The sequence below is a fragment of the Urocitellus parryii genome, chromosome 2, assembly GCF_045843805.1.
Source record: "Urocitellus parryii isolate mUroPar1 chromosome 2, mUroPar1.hap1, whole genome shotgun sequence".
NCBI classification, from domain to species: Eukaryota; Metazoa; Chordata; class Mammalia; order Rodentia; family Sciuridae; genus Urocitellus; species Urocitellus parryii.
This window is the reverse complement of record NC_135532.1, coordinates 215,567,853-215,587,955: the sequence shown is the minus strand read 5'-3', so window position 1 is coordinate 215,587,955 and position 20,103 is coordinate 215,567,853. Positions and strand designations below refer to the sequence as shown.

At 36.9% G+C, this 20,103-nt stretch overlaps 1 protein-coding gene across 3 annotated transcripts in view; it reads left to right on the top strand.

Moving 5' to 3' along the window:
• The first annotated feature begins 4,312 nt into the window (after positions 1 to 4,312).
• The window catches only part of Paxbp1 (PAX3 and PAX7 binding protein 1), a 34,552-nt gene continuing 18,761 nt past the window's right edge, over positions 4,313 to 20,103 (top strand). For all 3 annotated transcript variants that reach the window (XM_026393523.2, XM_077795387.1, XM_026393524.2), the window contains exons 1-8: positions 4,313 to 4,769; positions 6,121 to 6,249; positions 10,664 to 10,840; positions 12,448 to 12,669; positions 13,185 to 13,288; positions 14,297 to 14,514; positions 15,017 to 15,206; positions 18,411 to 18,534. In XM_026393523.2, coding sequence (XP_026249308.1) covers positions 4,427 to 4,769; positions 6,121 to 6,249; positions 10,664 to 10,840; positions 12,448 to 12,669; positions 13,185 to 13,288; positions 14,297 to 14,514; positions 15,017 to 15,206; positions 18,411 to 18,534 — 1,507 coding nt within the window. In that variant the 5' untranslated portion in view covers positions 4,313 to 4,426. The remainder of the gene's footprint in view (positions 4,770 to 6,120; positions 6,250 to 10,663; positions 10,841 to 12,447; positions 12,670 to 13,184; positions 13,289 to 14,296; positions 14,515 to 15,016; positions 15,207 to 18,410; positions 18,535 to 20,103) is intronic.

Sequence of the window (20,103 nt, the reverse complement as noted above, 5' to 3'; positions counted from 1 at the left end):
CCTTTATTTTTATGTGATGCTGAGGATCGAACCCAGGTCCCACCCGTGCTAGGTGAGTGGTCTACCGCTGAGCCACAATCCCAGACCTAATTAATTTATTTTTATGTGGTACTGAGGATAAAACAAATATTTATTAAATACTACTTTTGTGTGCAAAATACCTTTTCAGGTACCAAAAACACTGCACTGAATTAAACACAGAAATTCTCAGACCTGCCTTCATCAAGGAAAGGTCTGAAGAAATTTAGTTCAATAATCAAATGATTCTGAATTTCCAAAGTAGAACTGAGATGTCCAGAGGTATAGTTTTAGAAAAAAATCCTAGATTATGGATTTCTAGACTATTAGACTTTTTACTTGACAATAATTTTTTAAACTGTGAAAGGACTCACAGTTTTAGTTTGCCAAATAAGGGCATATGTTTGCCAAACACACTGGGCTGGCAGAGTAACTCAGTGGTGGGATACCTGCCTAGCATGCAGAAGGCCCTGGGTTCAACCCCCAATATACAAAACAAACACACAAGAAACTAAAAAACTGAAAAACCACTACCATATATTACCACAGAAATTCACAGAAATAAAGACATTTTCTCATCTTAATACTGAAGAGAAAGACATAATCTTAGACTAAAGAACCATTTTTTTCACAAGTGGGTTTTTGACTACTGTCTATGAACAGACTGTCCTTACTATTCTTACCTGGCAGCTGCCTAGGGGCAAATTTTTAGAGGTTCATAGACTTGCATTTGGTAATCATTTTCTAAACTAAAGAATCTAAGGCTGAGTCAGCAAACAAAACTGATTTGTCTGTTTTATCTGAATTTTTGTGGGTCAATTAATCCAAGTCACAATTTGGTGGAAGAAATCATTAAAATTATTGGTGAAAATACATTTTTTAAACTAACTTATTGATTCAAATCAAATGGTTGATATAACAGTTCTATATAGTCCTTATCATCTTAGAATACTAAAGACATTCCAATATTAAATGGTGATGATATACTATGTTAATAAATTTTTAAAAATATTAATCAATTTAATACTCAAAGCACAGAAGCACTTTCTCAAATAATTCATTTCCAATGGCTGACAGGCAATTGTAGCAGCACTTCAGTCTCAGGAGTTTGATTTCTACAAGATCTATAATATCCAGCAGAAGGAACTTTGGCTTACTTGGGCAGCAAGGCAACTTTTTAGTGTTTAACTTTGCCCTTTAAGTATCTGAATACGGTAGACTGGCAAAGTCATAAATACATTTGTTATCTTTAAATATTTGGGCTCACTATAAAATCAGAAGTGTTCTTCCCTCTATCCATACTCAATTGGTGCTTTTCAATGTGTGAGATCTTTTTAAAACTTCAGGCCACTATTTCACCATGTTCTGCTTCTGGGCCTTATCTTTGTTACCTTTACCTTAATTGTTTTACAGCAAATTTATCTCCAGGTCCAGGTGTCTCATGGCTGACCAGCCATAATTTGAATATTCTTTTATTGAAAATGGAGTTCCACTTCACCAGTGAAACATGCTGTTGGAATCAGAACTTAAACCAATGCTGAACAGCCAGAATATAAGAATTAAGAGTAATGTGAGTAAAATAGAAGCCATGATGTCATTAACTTTTCCTATTAACTGAAGGAAAAATGTTATAGGGAGGTGCTCTTAGTTCCAAAACTAAGTTCGATGTGGGCAGATTTCAAATTCAGTAAAAGAAAATCAGAAAAAAAGACACAGATGTGTACAAAATAGAAATTCTTGGTGGTCTTGGGACCTTCTGATTTAACTTGGAATTTAAATATCAGTGAAATTGTGTTTGCTGGTAGAAGTGAATTGAACAACTTCTATAAAGAGCAATTTAGAATTAGCTAAATGAAAAACGCACACATTGGGATCTAGCAATTCTAATTCTAGTACATCCTAATGTTATGAATATGTTCCAAAGTGTTTCACTGCAACATTGATTATTATAGTGTAGGGGAGGGGAAACTTGTTACTCTCCAAAGATTCAATAATTGAGGCTATGAAGTAAACTGTCAGTAGACAAACTAACAAGAGAAAAACCATTTAAATTATGTACATATGCACAAAGTCCCACAAAATATGAGATTTGATGAAGAAGTAGATGATTCAAGTTTTTATGGCATACTGAGCTACAGAAAAGAAGAGGAACATACGGTTTCTGGTGGGAGGTGGTGGTAAGTTATGAGAGGGTAAAGAGAAGAGCTGTATGGTGAATGAAGTTTGTCTTGTTTCACAGATAGCCTCTTAGGTAATACAGGTTGTCTTGGAGGAGCCCATCAGAATAGGGGCTCTGTTCTGCTGTGATACAGTCAATGTTGCCTGGTTAATGAGATTCTCTTTTGGGGACTCTACTGAAGTGGCATCCCCCTTCTCCACAGAAAAGCCCTCTTCACCATGGCTGATTTTAGGTCAGCAAAAGAGTCTCTGCAAAAGAGTTCAATGTAGATAAACTTCCTATTTTCGTGTTGCCCTATTTACTTGGCCACTGGCCGAGAAGATACCAGCACTCCAGGTGCTGGATACTCCCTTACTAGTTTTTCACAAACGTATCCAGTACAGTACTTTGAAGAAATGTGCAAACAAGGCCTCTGGCCTTGAGCTGGACTTCACAGAGATATCTACATTTTTAAGATAAGTTACAATTGGGCTCCATGGTAACAGCTGGCAGGGGGAGGAAAGAAAGGGGAGAAGCAGCTCTCCCCTTCTCAGGTGTTGTCCTTGAAGAGTGAACTTGCCCAGAACAGTGAAAGAAAGAGCTGCTTTTATGTGAACTTCTGCAGACTGTGAACTTCTGAGCCCCTCCCCTTACACACTGGGTATAAAATTCTGAAACTCCCTGAACTCCCGGGTTCAGGGGATTAATTGACTACAGCAAAGGCTGTGCCCTCTGAACCTGGCTGCAGCCAAATAAAACTGTTTCCTGCTATCTTCTGTGCCTTGCCTTCTTTGTCCCTACAACACTACTTTTATGCAGATAAGGGAATTCTTGAGAATGCCCCCTCTCTGCACTTTGGTGGTTGCAGTGGTGGGGACTAGGAAGGGAAACAAGAAGGCAGAAGGCCAGTAAGATCTTAGTCCTATTTTAATTGAAAGTACCCAGAATGCCAAAGCCCCAGATTTTAAGGTATCATTTTTATTTAAACCCCAACAACAGCAAGACTGGAAATAACTTCAATACCAAATTTTACAAGACTCTAAGTAAATGATGCAGCTGTGTAAAAGAAAAATGAGACAAGCTTTTTCTTTTCTTGGAGGGGGGGGGTTACAGATATAGACAGATATCCAATTTGTTAGGTTAAACATACAGCTTACACACCGTCTGTGTAAAAAGGGAAATTCATTTAAAATATGCACATTTGCCTTTGTGTTCATAGAATATCTCTGGAAGATCATGCTAAACTGTTAACGCTGCTGCAGAGGAGGTGAACTTTTTTCATAACGAATACTTTTTGAATTTTGAAACATGAAACTGATTTCACAAACCACACATACACACCCGAAGGCTAAGCTTGCAGGAAGAACAAGCTCCAAGTCTGACGATAAAAAGAGAAATGGGGTTCAACTTCAGAAGCAATCACCTTGTTAAGACCTTGGTGGTTCAGATAGTCCCTTTGTAACACAAGTCTGAAGACTGTCACAACATCCCCACCCCCAGTTTTCCTCCCGTTTGTTTCTGAAATTAACGATGCTTCGGAAAGAATTTAGTCACAGAATTGCTATTAAGCTTGTCCCTGCCTCCAAAACACTACATTTGCTTTCCTTGTAACAGCTTTGTGTGGGTGATGTCACCCAGATAACAGTTTATCATAAATAAAACTTAATGTCTAAGTGCTCTATGGCTATAATGCTGTAGAAATACTAAGTTTTAATGTAATTACTGATAACTCCTACAGTCTGTTTTGAGAAGAACACCCACCCAGGGAACACACTTTCCCCCCCAACTCGCCTTCTCCTTCTGCTCCACTCCACCCCTCCGCCTCTATCTGCCCCGCCCAGAGCTTGGCGGGAGGTTTTCTCACGTGACCGCTTCGCGTAAGTGCGGAAGACGCACTGCAGCAACACAGTCGAAGACATGATAGAGTCTACTCTTTACTCCCATCTCTATGATCCTCTTTGTGACCAGTCGAACAACACGGGAGTCCCAGAGTTCCGTGCCAATAGTCCTCCAAGCCGAAAGAGGGCGGTGCAAAAGCTGACGTTCTCACTACAGGCGCGAGGCGCTCTTTCTCCAAGTATTGAGGGAGCGTGGGAGCTCAGGCGCATGCGCGCTCGGTGGTGCGCGCTAGCGAGAGGGAAGACACGACCCGGCTAGAGCTCCGGAGAGCGCGCGTGCGCCTTGGTGAGCTTCGCGCTGTCTGGGCCGCAGTGTGGGAGCCGGTGTGTGACCACCGTGCGGACCGCAGGGATGTTCCGAAAGGCCCGGCGGGTGAACGTGCGCAAGCGGAACGATTCGGAGGAGGAGGAGCGGGAGCGCGATGAGGAGCAGGAGCCGCCGCCGTTGCTGCCGCCGCCGGCCACTGGCGAAGAGCCGGGCCCTGGCGGCGGCGAAAGGGCCCCCGGGGGGGAGTCGCTGCTGAGCCCGGGGCTGCCACCGCCCTCCGCGCTGACCCCGAGCCTCGGGGCTGAGGCGGGGGGCGGCTTCCCCGGCGGCGCGGAGCCCGGCAACGGGCTGAAGCCGCGCAAGAGGCCTCGCGAGAACAAAGAGGTGCCCCGGGCCAGCCTACTCAGCTTCCAGGACGAGGAGGAAGGTAACCGTCGCGCCTCGGGCACCCAGACCTTCGCATCCCGACCCCCAGGCCCCCACCCCAGTGCGCGCCGTCCCGGGATGCCGAGCTCCCGCACCCCAGAACAGAGCCCCTTTCCTCCCGACTGCCTGCGAATCTTCCCCCGCCTCCGGCCTTGTGCTCGGGCAGGGGAACCGTTCCCGCGTTGCCAGCAGCCTTTTCTCTTCTGCCTGCTCCTGCTTGTTCTCCCTTGCGTTTCCCACTCCCAGGGGGAAGGAACTCTGATCTGTCGTCGGAGTCTTTTAAGTGGGAATCCGTGCTCCCTGTCCTGTCGCTTCTCCCGGGTGTTTCAGAGAGAACTTGATTTGATTGAGCTCCTCAGTAGATTGCTCTTGGCACGCTCTCTGAGCCCTCTGCAGGCCACTGTGCCCACGTCTCGCCGGTGCTCTGGTCCCAAGCATCCTTGAACAGGAAGGCTGGGTTTTGAAAAGGAGTACTAGGTCTGGAACAGAAGTCCACAGTCACAGCTCTGGTTCTCTAAGTAGCAGAAGTCTGCTTTCGCCTTGGATTTTGGAACAGTGAAGAGACGGTGTAAAAGTAAACATGCAGTTTCTTCAGTCTCCCGTGAGATATCAGGCTGCAGTGGATTTAGATTTCTGAACCTAAATGAGCCTTAAAAAAATTTTTTTTTATTGTTGTTAACTTCCCACACAGTTGAGTGTTTATGACTTAATTCTGTGTTATGAGAAATGACATTAAGATTCAAATATTGATTCAAATGCTTTTCATGTTTCTAGTAAGGTAGGCAGTTAATCTTTGCATTTCTGTTATTTTGTTTGAGAGGAGTGCAGGTCAGTTTCTGTCTTTGATGATACATAGACTATTTGGTAGCTTTGTGCTTGACCTAAAAATTGAAAAGGGTGGATTCATGACTAAAACTTATTTTTGCAAAGTAATTTGCTTTTAGCTTAGTCTTCAACTGTCAGTTTATGATGGATGTGGAGTTAACTCAGACTCGACAGCACCTTTTGATTTTGGATATAAAATTGTTTCAGGTTTGAAAATTATTTGAGACTTTCTGAGTGATTTTTTTTTTCCTCCTGAAGTAGATGATTTAAGGAAAGTAATAATAAATACATTTTTGTGAAGCTACTTCTGTTATGCCTTAAAAGTCTCAAGATTTCATTACTCTAGATGAATTTGGGAAGTTGATCTCAGTTTTTGATAGATACTTGAAATAATTTCAAATTTTATAATGATTATATTTGGGAGTATACACTTGGAAGAACTTGAACAGCACATGTGATTGGGGGAAAGAAGGAAAATATTTTCTGAAAGTAGTTGGTATAGATCTTATTTAATTTCTTTTTTTAAGAAAACGAAGAAGTTTTTAAAGTGAAGAAATCAAGTTACAGCAAAAAGATAGTAAAATTGCTCAAGAAAGAATATAAAGAAGATCTTGAAAAGTCCAAGATTAAGACAGAACTCAACTCATCAGCAGACAGTAAGTACCAAATAGTATTCTTTTGAAGTAACAAATAGACAACTCTTCTTCTGTGATTTGTGACATATTGTGAACTCATTTCTTTCACTCTGTCATTCTCAAGTGTCCATTTTGAATAGCAATGCAGTTCTGTTGTTTAATTCTCACACAGTTGGTTTTGTAAATGCATTTTTTAAATAGATTGTTGCTACTGGAATGTTTCTTTTGAAATAATTAAATCTTTCAGTTTTCCTACCAGTGTTCAGGACACAGGTTTATTCCTGTTTAAAGGAGTACTGTACAAATCCCTCTACTAGTATTTTATGGAGACAAGTTATCAACATTTTTGGTGCTATTTCTGTACTGGGTTTAATTCTTAGAGAATATTTAGGAATGCAGTAAGATTAGTGTTTATAATACCCTCCCTTAGCAGCCTTATCTGAACATGGGTGAAGAGTCCTCAGTGTGAGGCAGGTACATTGTACAGATAATGTCTTTTTAGTTTTAGGTGGACACAGTATCTTTATTTTACATTCATGTGGTGCTGAGGATCAAACCCAGTGCCTCATATATGCTAGGCAAGCACTCTACCACTGAGCCACAACCCCAGCCCCCAGATAATATCTTTTGTGTTCTTTCAAAACTTAAGTTTAATCTCCCCTCCCCACTGTGACTAGAGATGGAAGCTAAGACCTCATGCATGTAGGCATCACTGAGCTCACTCCTTACCCCTAAGCTTAAACATTTTTTTAAGCCATTTTTTTTGTCTTTAGAAAAGTAGACTCATTATAATGTGCTATGTGGTCTGAGTTATTCTCAAACAAATGCTTTATATATATTTACAAATGCTTTATATATATTTTTGTAAAATTAAAGGTAGAATTATTATTTTCCAGGTTCTCATTGGTAGACTTCTTGCTTTTCTCTCAAATTTACAATCTAGTTGTGGAGACAACATCATGTAAACAAGACTTAGTGTTTAGCAAAATGTCCCAGTGAGTGGTCAGAGGCTAACTACATTTTTTTTCCCCCCAGAAGAGGGAGGACTGCTTCATAGAGAAGTGGGGCATGAAGCTAGATCTTTGATAATTAGAATTCCAAAAAATAGAAGAGGGAATGTATGGGGATATCAAGAATTAAAATGATTAGAACTGTTTATAAAAAAGCAAGAATTATCTGACAGGCAAAAGCAGGTGACTGGTAAAGGAAATAATTAAAAGGCTTAATGTGGGAAATACATTATTGACAGATTGTGAAGGATATTCACTATGCAGTAAGGTGTTTAGAAGTGCTGGGTTCCTTGGCACACCAAGATGGTGACATGATACATGCCTTTTGAAACCTTAACCTGGTATTGACATACAGCATGGATTGGCACGTGGTTGGAGACTGGAGACCTAAAGCAGTTTAAACTCAGGGGACAGCTTTGATCCATTAATAATGTGTTTAAAAATGTCAAGATGGAGACTTTTCCTGGCTGGGTGGGAAATAGTGGAAAGATGAAAAATATTTGCTATGAGTATGGAAGAAGAAATGGAAAGAAAGGATTATTTGAGAAACATTTCAAGGGAGAATTGATAGACATCATACATGTTTTTGATGCTAAATTTAAAAGAAGTAGTCAAATTTGATGTGCCAGGGTGGCTGAGAATAATTATGAATTATATATAGGAATGCCGAAGGCAGGTAGTAGGAGGAATATTTTTAGAGGAAGTGATTATTTTAGGAGTATAGGAAATTGCCTCATTTTTCCTGGAGCTCTTGAGAAACAACTATGTACAGTGAAATAGTGTAAGAAAGTTCCTGGCAAGTGGGAACTGAAAAAGGCCTTTTACCTATGGCTTTTGTTAGTAAATAAAACCATTCACACTTAAGTCAGAAATTGAAGTGAGTATGAGGTTTATGAGGTTCCTTTTGTGACTTCTTCCTGCTTTTTATCCTCATATAGTTCTGATATTTCACTCACCAAATATCTCAATATCCTCCCCCAAAGGTGGAGCCATTGTGTTATAGATATCATTGTTATTGCTGAAATGGTGGTCTTAGAGGCGCTTTTGTTAATCAAACTTTTTCTGCCTCTGGTCTTCCTTTATAGGCAAAGATGAATTAACTTCGAAATGAGTAATATTGACTCAACTTCCATTTTTGTGATATTCCTAAAATAATGTTTTCTTTTTAACTTGAATTTGAGTAAAATTGACTAGTGAACAGCTGAAGTTGTAGATTTAGGTATAGTGCTTATTTGAAGTGATAATTAAAACTGAATGGAATTGACAAGGAGGCAGTATAAAGGAAAAGTTACTGAGGACCAAAGACTGCTGCTCTGTAATAAAGCATACATATCATGGAGAAGAAGATTTACCAGAGAGACCAAAGAAGAAAAAGAAGGAAATCTTGAAGACGTTTGTCAGTGGTATAAGAGAGGTTGGGAAATTGAGGACCAAGGAAAAGGGCTATTGACAGGATTGCTGAGTTTTTTTTTTCTGGGGGAAGGTTTTCTGGCCACTAGCCAACCTTTGTGCCTACAAAAAGAAGGAACACCTTTTGCTAAATTGCTCAACCATACTATCAGAATTACCTGTGACTGCAGTCATTGGATTATCTTAGAATGGAAGATATCAAAGCCCTTCATTTGCTAAGTCTAAGACTCTGAAAATTGTTGAGGAAGTTGAAGAGAGCAGAGAGAAGTAGAGGACAATAGCTAGAGGGACCAATTAAGTTAAGTAGAAGAGGAAAGAGAGCCTGACCAAGTTTACTGTGATGGGATAGTTAATTGTGAGGGCAAATTTCCTGAAGTAGTGGTAAATGAAACCAAAAGCACCAGTAGAACCTTGAACAAAGTTATTTTACATCTCTATAGATATGTCTAGATGGGTCACAAGACCACTAACAAAACATCCATTTGTCACCGTGCTTTACCCTTGTATTTGCTCAATCCCAAGCAAGTAACTCTGAACTCAGTAAAACATTGAATCTTTGAAATATGCCGAAATTATCCAAGCATATCTGATCAAGTAAACTTTTTGCGGTTTTATTTTCATTCTATGAAAAGCCATTGATGCCATGTGGGTTTAGAGTAGAAGGAAGGGGCTGGGGATGTGGCTCAAGCGGTAGCGCGCTCGCCTGGCATGCGTGCGGCCCGGGTTCGATCCTCAGCACCACATACCAACAAAGATGTTGTGTCCACCAAGAACTAAAAAATAAATATTAAAAAATTCTCTCTCTCTCTCCCTCCCTCCCTCTCTCACTCTCTCTTTAAAAAAAAAAAAAAAAGAGTAGAAGGAAATAGGTAGTTTTTCTTACTCCATGTAACCAAACATCTGATAAAGTGAATTTTAAAGTCTTGTAGCTTCAGAATACGAAGTATATGGCTAATGAGATAGGTGGTAGGGAAGTTAAAAGAAGGATACTATCTCTGGGACTGTAAGTTAAGAGATTAGAATATGGCTTGAGAAGAAGGGAGAACTTTTGAAGCAGTTTTAGGGGGAGAACATGTTAGGGAAACAACAGAAGAACATTTTTCTGAATTAGAATAAACTTTTGCTTTACTCTTACATTATATTCGTTGTATCCATTGTGAGCATCGCTTCAGTGTAAAAAGGCCTTGGGTTTTTTTATTTTACTTGGGATGGAAGATATAATAGGATTAGTTAGTTATAGATAAAGTAAACCCAGGACAGTTTACCTTAAAGCTGTGGTGGTGTCTGTTGGACCCAAGTGGAAGAAAAGCAGACTTGAAACAAGCCCATGAATGGACTGGAATTGAGAACCAAAGAGCCCTTTTTTCTGCTCCTCTGACAGAATGTGGCCACTCCATAGTTCCCGTCTTGGTTTATATATTATGATTCTTCTTAAAGCTACCTTGTCTCTGACTTGTCTCTGTCCCAGTTCCAGATTTCTAGAAAGAGAATCACTTGCCTCTATTTTCAGTCAGAGCTCATTCTTAAAACATTGAGTCATGAAAGTGGGGTCAGGCTAGCACAATGTAAATGCAACTGTTAGGGGAATCTTTCCTCCTCAATGGTAGATAACAAGTTCCAGAGAAACCTATCTGGTCTGAAAGAAAAGAGGTTTTTTGCGGGGGAAGGCGGGGCACAGAAAGTTGCCTTAAAGGAGTTTAGAGTGGAATATTGCCATACAAAATGAAATAATGCTTAAAAGAAATATGAGCAGTGATTTGTGGGAGTTCAGAGAAAGACAGTTTGATAAATTATTAAAATTTTGACTAAAATTACCTGAACTCTCAAAGAATCCCTGTGTGCTCTATATTATTTTCACCTAAGTATGCCTGTTGAGCCATTTTATATTCATGCATTAGTTTTGAGTTTTTAATAAACAATTGAAATATTCCAAGTTTTAGTGGATTAATCCTTCAATTGAATAAAATGTACCTACTTAATTTATGGATTATATTTTAATTACTTCAAATATTTAGATGAACAACCTCTGGACAAAACAGGGCATGTCAAAGACATAAATCCAGAAGATGGAGTTATCATCAGTGAGCATGGTGAAGATGAAATGGATATGGAGAGTGAGAAGGAAGAGGAAAAGCCAAAGGCTGGTGGAACATTCTCAAATGCTTTATCTTCTTTGAATGTTCTCCGTCCAGGTATGTACTTGAAAATGGTTGTCAGAACTAAACTAAGTTCTCATGAAGGGTCATCTTTAAAGATAGTTATTAAGGAAGGAAATTAGTTAAGTGATATTTCACATGACAACTCTGAAGGTAGGGTGTTTACATTTGCAAATACAGAAAAATGAGAGAACTAAAACTTGCCCAGTTTTCCCAAGTTTATTCTCAGGCAATTTTATTATTAAAGCAAATGGGTTTCAAATATTTGGGTAAATAGTCCTAAAGTCTTTTTTCAGAATAATACTTCAATTCTTTCCAGAACTGCTATAAAAAGCAAAAATTGCTGTTAGTTTTATATTTTATATTTTTATATTTTTTTCTTTTTTAGTTTTCTATAGGAAATAGTTTTCAGATCCATGCATGGCTAATCAGCTTTGGAATAAATGAGTGGTTTTTAGCCAAATTTAAATTATGAAGAAGTACCACTTATTAATTTTTATAGAAATTTTAAAAAATGCTGAATAAAAAATGAACTAAATAGAATTAAAATCTTTTAAAAAAAAGAAATAACAATTTTTTTTTTTTTAAATGCCTCTCCTGTGGGTTGGGGATGTAACTCAGTAGAGTGCTTGCCTTGCATGTACAAGGCCCTGGGTTCCATTCCCAGTACTGCAAAAAAAGAAAAAAAGGCCTATCCTGGGCTGGGGAAATGTTGATAAATGCCTAAATGTATCTCTGGTAGCTAGTGGCTACCTAATTGCTGTAGTCTTTATGGGAAGCTATTTGTCGATATGAATGCATTTCAAATGTTTCTTACCCTTGACCTTGTAATTCCCTATCTAGAAACTTATCTAGGAGGTGTTTTTATTGCAACATTATTTACAAAGAACAAAATTTAGAAAAATAACAATTATATCAGTAGTAAGCTGTTAATTCTTAACATAGGCAAAAGGTTAATTTGAATGTATAATTGATTATACTTTATCAGTTCAGGCAATATTGCTAAGGCATTAAAAATGATGTTTATGTAGGGCTGGGATTGTGTCTCAGTGGTAGAGCGCTCGCCTAGCACGGGCAGGACCCGGGTTTGATCCTCAGCACCACATAAAAATAAAGGCATTGTGTTGTGTCCATCTCCTAAAAAATATATAATAATAAAAAATGATGTTTATATAGAACAACAGTAGGGAGAAAAGTTTTTTATGGTTTAATATGAAGAACAATTAGATACAAAGTTATACATGTGAACTAAAAAAGTATAAGAGAAATGTACTATAAATCAGTGTTTTAGGGTCATGAGATTCTGGGTACCATTTTTATTTTTATCAGTTTTTCAGGTTAGTGATATAGTTTTATTACTTAAAAATTAAAAAGAAAAATACAGGTGAAATTAGTTTGGTTTTCCCCTTTTTCCCTCATCTCTTTTCCATATATACTGCTTTTAAGTTTTCTTACTTTTGGTTTCCATTTAAACTGAAATAAAAATAAAACACATTGCAGGCACAGTTTGGGAAGGGGGTGCCAGCAGCTAGCATTAAAACATTATTATGACACAGGTACCTTGCATTATCATATTCTTCATATTTATAAGAAAATACAGACTAGTACTGCCATATTTTATAATTCTTAGCATTTGTTTCCAGGAGAAATTCCAGATGCAGCATTTATACATGCTGCAAGGAAAAAGCGTCAAATGGCTCGGGAATTGGGAGATTTCACTCCTCACGATAATGAACCTGGTAAAGGCCGCCTTGTTAGAGAAGATGAAAATGATGCCAGTGATGATGAAGATGATGATGAGAAACGCCGTATAGTTTTTTCAGTGAAAGAAAAGTCACAAAGACAAAAAATTGCCGAGGAAATAGGTAACTTTATTTAATTGGATAGAAAGTCCATTACATTGCTATTAAATGTGATTTAACCAAATAAAAAGATTTTACATTTATTGAACTTTTATTTTAGAGGACTAATCTTGCTTGGGTACAAATAGCTAATTGAAAATTTTTGAAAACTATAACATGATTGTAATTGGTGGTATTTGTTGAACACTTTCCTAAACACTTTACATGCATAAATTTATATAATTAAGTGTTCTTAATTCTTTGTAGAATTGATGTCAAACTTGCAAAGATTAAGAAACCTAAGATTTGAACCATTACTTTAAAAACTGCCTTTAGCTTCAAGGGGTGCTTTGATCAAGCTAGGCATAGTCACAAATATCAAACGAGAGAGATTATAACATACATTTTTTAGTAAGATTGAGTTAATAACAATAGTGCTCAATTGTGAAACAGGACTGCATCTCCCCCCCATCCCATTTTCTGGGTATTTTTTACTTAGTTTCCTTTTGCTTAGTTTCCTTTGTTGCTCATGGTTCTAGGTATTGAGGGGAGTGACGATGATGCATTAGTAACTGGAGAGCAAGATGAAGAGCTTAGCCGATGGGAACAGGAGCAGATAAGAAAAGGAATTAATATCCCTCAGGTAAGAAGAATTAAACTTCAAAAATTAAAAAATAGGTTAAAAAATACCTTTTGTCTATTTTGTTAAAGTGACTGTAATCCATATTGAATCTTTGTCGTTGATTCAGGTAGCATAATCAAGAAAATCACATGAGGTTATGTATCAAACTGGCTTTTTACAGTCAGAATGATGAAGGAATTTCTGGTTTCTTAGATCAGTGTTTCTCAAAGTAATTTTTCAACTAGTAACATTAGCGTCACCAGGAAGCCCATCAGAAAGATGAAATTTAAAGTTTGAAACTTTGAGGGTCATACCCAGCAATCTCGTTTAACAAGCTCTCTAGGTGATTTTGATTCATGCTGAAGTTAGGGAACCACTGCTGCAGAGAAAATGTTTCTTCCCTCTATGCCTTATTTCCTCTGACTTCAAAAAAATTACTTTGAAGAAGAGGGATTTTCCATGAATGTGAAAATATACAGATAGGTGAAAGACATCTTCCCACATATTTACAGTGATCTGTTTTATAGAAGTAAATAGTATTGTGGATAAAATTGCATGAATGAATATTTTTTTTAATATTGTTTTGAGGCAGAATTTGCATGTATTTGAGTGGTATTAACAAAACAGTATTAAAAAAAACCAAACCCAGAGAAAGTCTTGGACTAGATTTCAGGAGTCTGATTCTCTGATTGCCCATTTATTCTCTTGATATTAGACAAGTCACTTACCCTCTTCCATTGATAAAATGGTGGCCCTGGATTATTTTTTTAATGTCTGTTCCGATTTTAAATTTTGGATGATCTAACTTTCCAAAAATTACATTCATCAAGTCCACCAAGAAGACATAAGACATTCATCCAACCCTTCTTGTATTTGACTTTGAAGAATTCTGTAGTAATTTATTTTAATTACATGATGTTTGGGAAATGGGCATAATATTTATTGTTTTTCTTTTTAAATGCTAAAGGCATTTTATTCTTTTCTAAAGTTTAACTATTAGTTTTCATATAAATCCCATTTTTTTTCTAGGTTCAAGCGAGTCAACCCACTGAAGTGAATATGTACTACCAGAACACTTACCAGGCAATGCCTTATGGTTCATCCTATGGCATTCCTTATAGTTACACGGCCTATGGATCATCAGATGCCAAATCTCAAAAAACAGATAATTCAGCCCCTTTCAAAACTCCCAGTAATGAGATGACTCCCGTTACTATTGATTTGGTAAAGAAACAGCTTAAAGACAGGTAGGGCAGATCAACTTCTTAAAGACCTGTCCTCTAGCTTTCTGTTCCCTCAGGCAACATGTAGTCTGGGGTAGCAGATGCAGAATATCAGCAAAGAAGATTCACTGGCCCATCTTCAAAAGCCTAACAGAAGATGACTTCATACTTTGTTCTGCTACCTTCTTGGATTACTTCTGTGGAAGCCTCGAAAAGTTATAAAAAATGCCACTCCATGATCTTTTTGAAGAAAGTTCTGAGTTTGCACCTCTTGGACTCTGAAAAAGTGTAGTCAAGATATGGGGGGAAAAGCAAAACAGTGAAATTTTGGTTAGCCCACCAAATAACATTATATGAAGTCTATAAACTGCCATTTTTTGAAAGCAGTACAGATGAAAAGATGCCATGCCAAGTATTTTTATGTTCTAATAATGGATCTAAATGCATTATAATAATATTGCAAGAGTCCTGACAGCATAAACTCTTGGATGTAAATATGTTATATTTATCCTTTTGTGTTCTTAAGGTTGGACTCCATGAAAGAATTGCACAAAACAAATCGACAGCAGCATGAGAAGCATCTGCAAAGCCGAGTGGATTCTACCAGGGCTATTGAAAGATTAGAAGGGTCTTCTGGGGGTATTGGTGAACGGTATAAATTTTTGCAAGAAATGCGAGGGTATGTCCAAGACTTGCTTGAGTGTTTCAGTGAAAAGGTAAGAATGCAAAAATATTAATCTCTTTGAATAAGGCAAAGTAGGGAGGTCTAGACGGCCTTATGTATATAGAACATTCTTTAATTCTCAGAAAATATACTCTGAATTCAACTTTAGAAGTGATGAAAAGTCATGCTTTATTTTCTTCAATTCATTAGTGGCATTCTCACTTGAGGGTAATACAGTGCCATTGTTAAAAATAGGAAAAAAGAGAATACCTCAGAGCACACTTAAATAAGACTTTGGCAAGTCTTGTCTCAATATAATGGTAGATTATTGGCCTGTGCTGAATAGAATAGAAGGTACTTCTCTGATGGAATTTTCATTTTATGGTTCAGATTTAAACTTATTTTTAAAATACTCCTACATGTAGTTATATTATTTTTTGGTTTTTTATCCTAGGTAGTTAGTTGCCATTGCTTTTACTAGTATTTTTGTCTAAAAAACCTATCATTTATTTCAGAAGTCATTCTTTGGGCATAATTTCTTCTAAGTCTCAATTATTCCAAGTTTTTTTTTTTTTTAAATTATGATGGTTGGTACAACTTTTAGTATCCTATTAACCATTGGTTGTTTACATCTCTAAAAATTAGCTGCATACAGCTAATTTCTCAAGTAATGTCCTAATCAATTTTTCTTTAAGATAAATGTACTGTTTGACACACTGGCTTATAAATATTCGTGGACTTTACCACCTTATCTTTCAAAAAAATTGAAGTCATGGCCTTAGATATTCTCTCTAAACTTTAGATTGAAAAGTATATTTCTCTTTATCATTGGCTAGGATTAGCATAGAATCTGTAAGCATATAGTATGATAAAATGAGTGTTTTACTTTTGTCTTTGTTGATTGCATCAATACCATAAAAATCAAAGGCTAGCAAAAGAACACTGTCTTTGTGATGGCTCTTAGTGGTTTCAATCAGCTTGTGGTCAAATCCAGCATGGTTAGCATTCATTGTGTCTTCTCTATAGGATTTATCATGTTTTCCTGTAAACCACATCCCCTTCCCCTATTTTCTGGAGAAGTAATAACAGTCTGAGTTATGATGTCCCTTGTGACCAATCATTTGCCTGGAGGTGGGGAAGAAGCATGAGCTCCTCTGTGCTAAGCAGGGGCGAGAATCAGGACTGGAAATGGGACGTATAACTTATACCGTGACTACATTTTAATTAAAAGGGGTAGATACATGTTATTTTGAAGAGGAGTATTTTATTCTGATTTTTTTCTGCATTCATTTGTATTAAGAGTATGCTGATGAGCTGTTAATATCAAAATTGTCATAGAAAATATTGGGGTTTTTAAAAAGTGTTTAGGGACAATTGGATAGGTTTGAATATTCAGTTTAGTTGTTATAGAAATATCCTTTAAGGGTAAGACCATTAAAGATATACATTTCTTTATTTTTTTCCTCTTTCCTTAAGCTTTTAAGTGATTTTTGAACTTAGATTTTAAATTGTTTGTAAGTCATTTTAACTTTTCATTGTTTTGTTTCCCTATGTTTATCTTTCTTCTTGTGTTCTTTGCTTTAAATTTGGTCCTAAAATAATGATTATTTTGAGTTTGGAGAGGGTAAAGAAATTGTCATGGTGCAGACTCTTGAGACAAATTCATATTGTTAAAAAACTTATGAATGAGAGCTGAAAATGAATTTTAAGGTTTTAATTTTCCAAGTTTTCTCTAGGCTTTGTTAAAGTGTATTCAGGTACCTAAAGAGAAAAATGACATAATCAGAATCTTAATTATAAGTTGATAAATTCTTTATATTGCCAGCTTGGTTGTGTAGCTCCTACAGGAATTTTAATGTCCAGGACTAAAAGAATGTATCTTAGGTACATTTGTCTTTAGTCCTGTGTGATTAAAAAAAGAGGGGGTGTGGTTGGGTGGGAGGTGGAGAAGTGTAAGTGAAAATGATTTGGCAGTAGTTGCTTAAGAAAATGAAAAACATCAGATTATAACAAATTTTAATGACAAATTTTAATGTCTTTGGACTCAGCTGTCCAGGATAATCATTGCAGATTTGGGGGCATTGTTTGCCCATGGTGTGGCATACTAAAGAACAAAATAACTCCCATTAGTTTGACCTTTGTGTGAACATTTGCCACTTTTGCAATGGAATCATGCAAGTTTATGCAATTGCTTTTATTTTAGACATCTTTGTATTCCACCTGCCTCTTTTTATTTTCTGTTTGCAGTCTGTTCAGTTCAGGAAGCTGCTATAACACTTGGTGCCAGTGTTCCCAAACCCTAAGTAGTGTGTTTTCCATTTACACTAACCATCGGGAAACTAGAATTTCTGGTTTCCTCAGGTATGTGTAGTGGTTGTTAGTGATTTGTGAAAGTTTCGTAGCATTTGGCTATAGTATAAAGTATTTATAAAGAGAAAGCTTTCTGGGTTATTTTTGTTTACACTTAGTTCTCCGGTTCTGTAAGTTGTTGTATTCTATATGAATCAAGTAAATGAGTTAGCTATGGATATAGCCTGGAAAATTTTTTATTGACTTTGTAAGTTTTGACAGTTTATGTGATGAATTTTATTACAAAATATGGATAAATTTAAACGTTGGAAAGAAAGAGAATTTTCTAAGTTTGAGATGTACGGATTTCAGACAGGTTAGTGATAGCTAGAAATTTTGCCCTATTAATCAGTCAGTTACATATAAAATATGTACTGTAGCAGGTACTTGGCCTATAACGAGTGAGAAAGCAGTTTAAGTGTTCAGTATTGGGCAGTTAGCAGACTCTTTTTCTTATGTACTCATAGAGCCAAATTGTGGGTATTTTGGCATTGCAGATTGATGATGGTTTACTTTAATCTCCAAAAATTGTGGTGCAGATCTTGGTGCTAGAAAATTAAAAATGGACATTAACAAGACTTCTAAGTACTTAAATATTCTCTTAAGCACTAGAACTTTTGACATTTCTTTACTTGCTCTCTGTTAATATCGAAGTGTTGAATTTCTTAACCAAACTTTTGCTCCAATAACTAGGCACTGGACATTATTGCACTTACATGGATTTAAAGAAGAAGTGGTGTTTCATAAGCATTGCCAAGCTGAATTGCTATTCATGTCCTGTTGGGGATTCATGATTATTTTGTCCATAGAGAGGGTACTTTTTCAGAAATCCGGAAATAGTATGGAACCCTCAAATAAGTAAGCAGCTGAGGAGTTTGGTGTTACGGAGTGTGTTGTATTTTTACAGGTGCCACTGATTAATGAACTTGAATCAGCAATACATCAGCTGTACAAACAGCGAGCTTCCCGCCTTGTCCAAAGACGACAAGATGATATTAAAGATGAATCTTCGGAGTTTTCAAGCCATTCAAGTCAGTCCATCTTGAAGGTTTTTATTTTTCATTAAACAACCTTGTTTACTTAGTGCAGCCTAATTGAAAATTAGAAATCGAGGAGCTTTTTTCCTTTCTTTTTCCTTTTTAAAGAAATTTCTTTGTTGTGTCAGGTAGAGCAAATATTATAATAGCATGTACTTGAATTGTGTTTAAGAAAACATGGCCTCACAAAGAAGGTCAAGAACATGCACTAATATTCTGTCAGTCGTACTCTTCTTTGGACATATTTTTTCATTCTCCTTGAGAGTATAGAAAGTATTTTATCTTAAAACCATTATCTGGCCCTTTATTTTTTCATTTTCATCCTGTCCATAACACTGATAAAAATGCTATTTTTGTTCATAGTAAAAGGTTTTAGGTTTAGGGATTGGGGAATTTTGTGGTAAGCGGGAGAGGAGTTACATTGCATAACAAATGTCAGTCCTAAGATTAAAGGAGTTTTGAGCTTCACCAACCCTTTGGATAAAGCAAAGATTTTTTATTTTTTTATTTTTTATTTTGGTGGTGCTGGGGATTGAGCCCAGGGCCTTTGCATACGAGGCAGGCACTCTACCAACTGAGCTATATCCCCAGCCCAAGTTTTCTTTTTAATGTTCCTTCCACTTTGCTTTATATACTGGGTTTCCTTTAAGTCAGTTGATACCTACAGTTCTTGAAATTTAATATAAAATGTAGAAATTGATTAATTTATAATCCTTTCTTTATGACTTGAATTTTGGAAAACCAAATTTAATTGAAAATCTCTTTAAATAGAATAGTAGAGATTCTTTAATCATGCTTTGAAAATCTTTTAAATTCCATTTTTCCCTCTGACTTCCATATTTTTGGTGCTATGTGAAGAATTTTACTAATGTGGGTTCTTCATAGCTTTTTATCATCTCATTGTTTCCCTATGCTCACAGTCAAATGAAAGTATGTATCACAGTTACCTGAGATACTCATTTAAAATGCAGATTTCCTGGTCCTGTCCCTAGAGGTTCTTATTAGGTCCTCCAAGTCCAGAAATCTGCATGTTAAACAACTACTCCAGGTGATTCAGATGGCTCAGTCTTCATGTTATTTTTAGAGCAGTGCTTTGCCATACAGGGTATTCTGGATAAGAGTCCTCCTATGTGTGGGATGGGTTTTGGAGAGGCTTAAAATCATGGTAATGTGGCCCTCAGAGCTGAGACAGACTCATCTGTGAGCTTTATAATGGCTTTGACCTATTTTTGCCACACAAGTTTAAGTTGACTTGACACTGGGCACTTAAATAACTAATGCATCCCTCCCAGATCACTTTTTGATCCAGACTGAACCAGATTTCTGGGGAAGATTACAGGTAAACATGATTTGATGAAGGAAAATAATTTCCTTTTAAGTTAAATGGTTTGTGTGAGCTATATATCTTACTAAATCTTCCCTCCCATCTATAATCTATTTTTTCATAATAAGCAGCTATTTACTTACAATGGAATTTGAAGTGAGAGTTGAATGATGTATGTTAATTTAGATGGAAAGTTGGAAAGAATTTAAATGACAGGAAAGTGGAAAATACTATCCTAT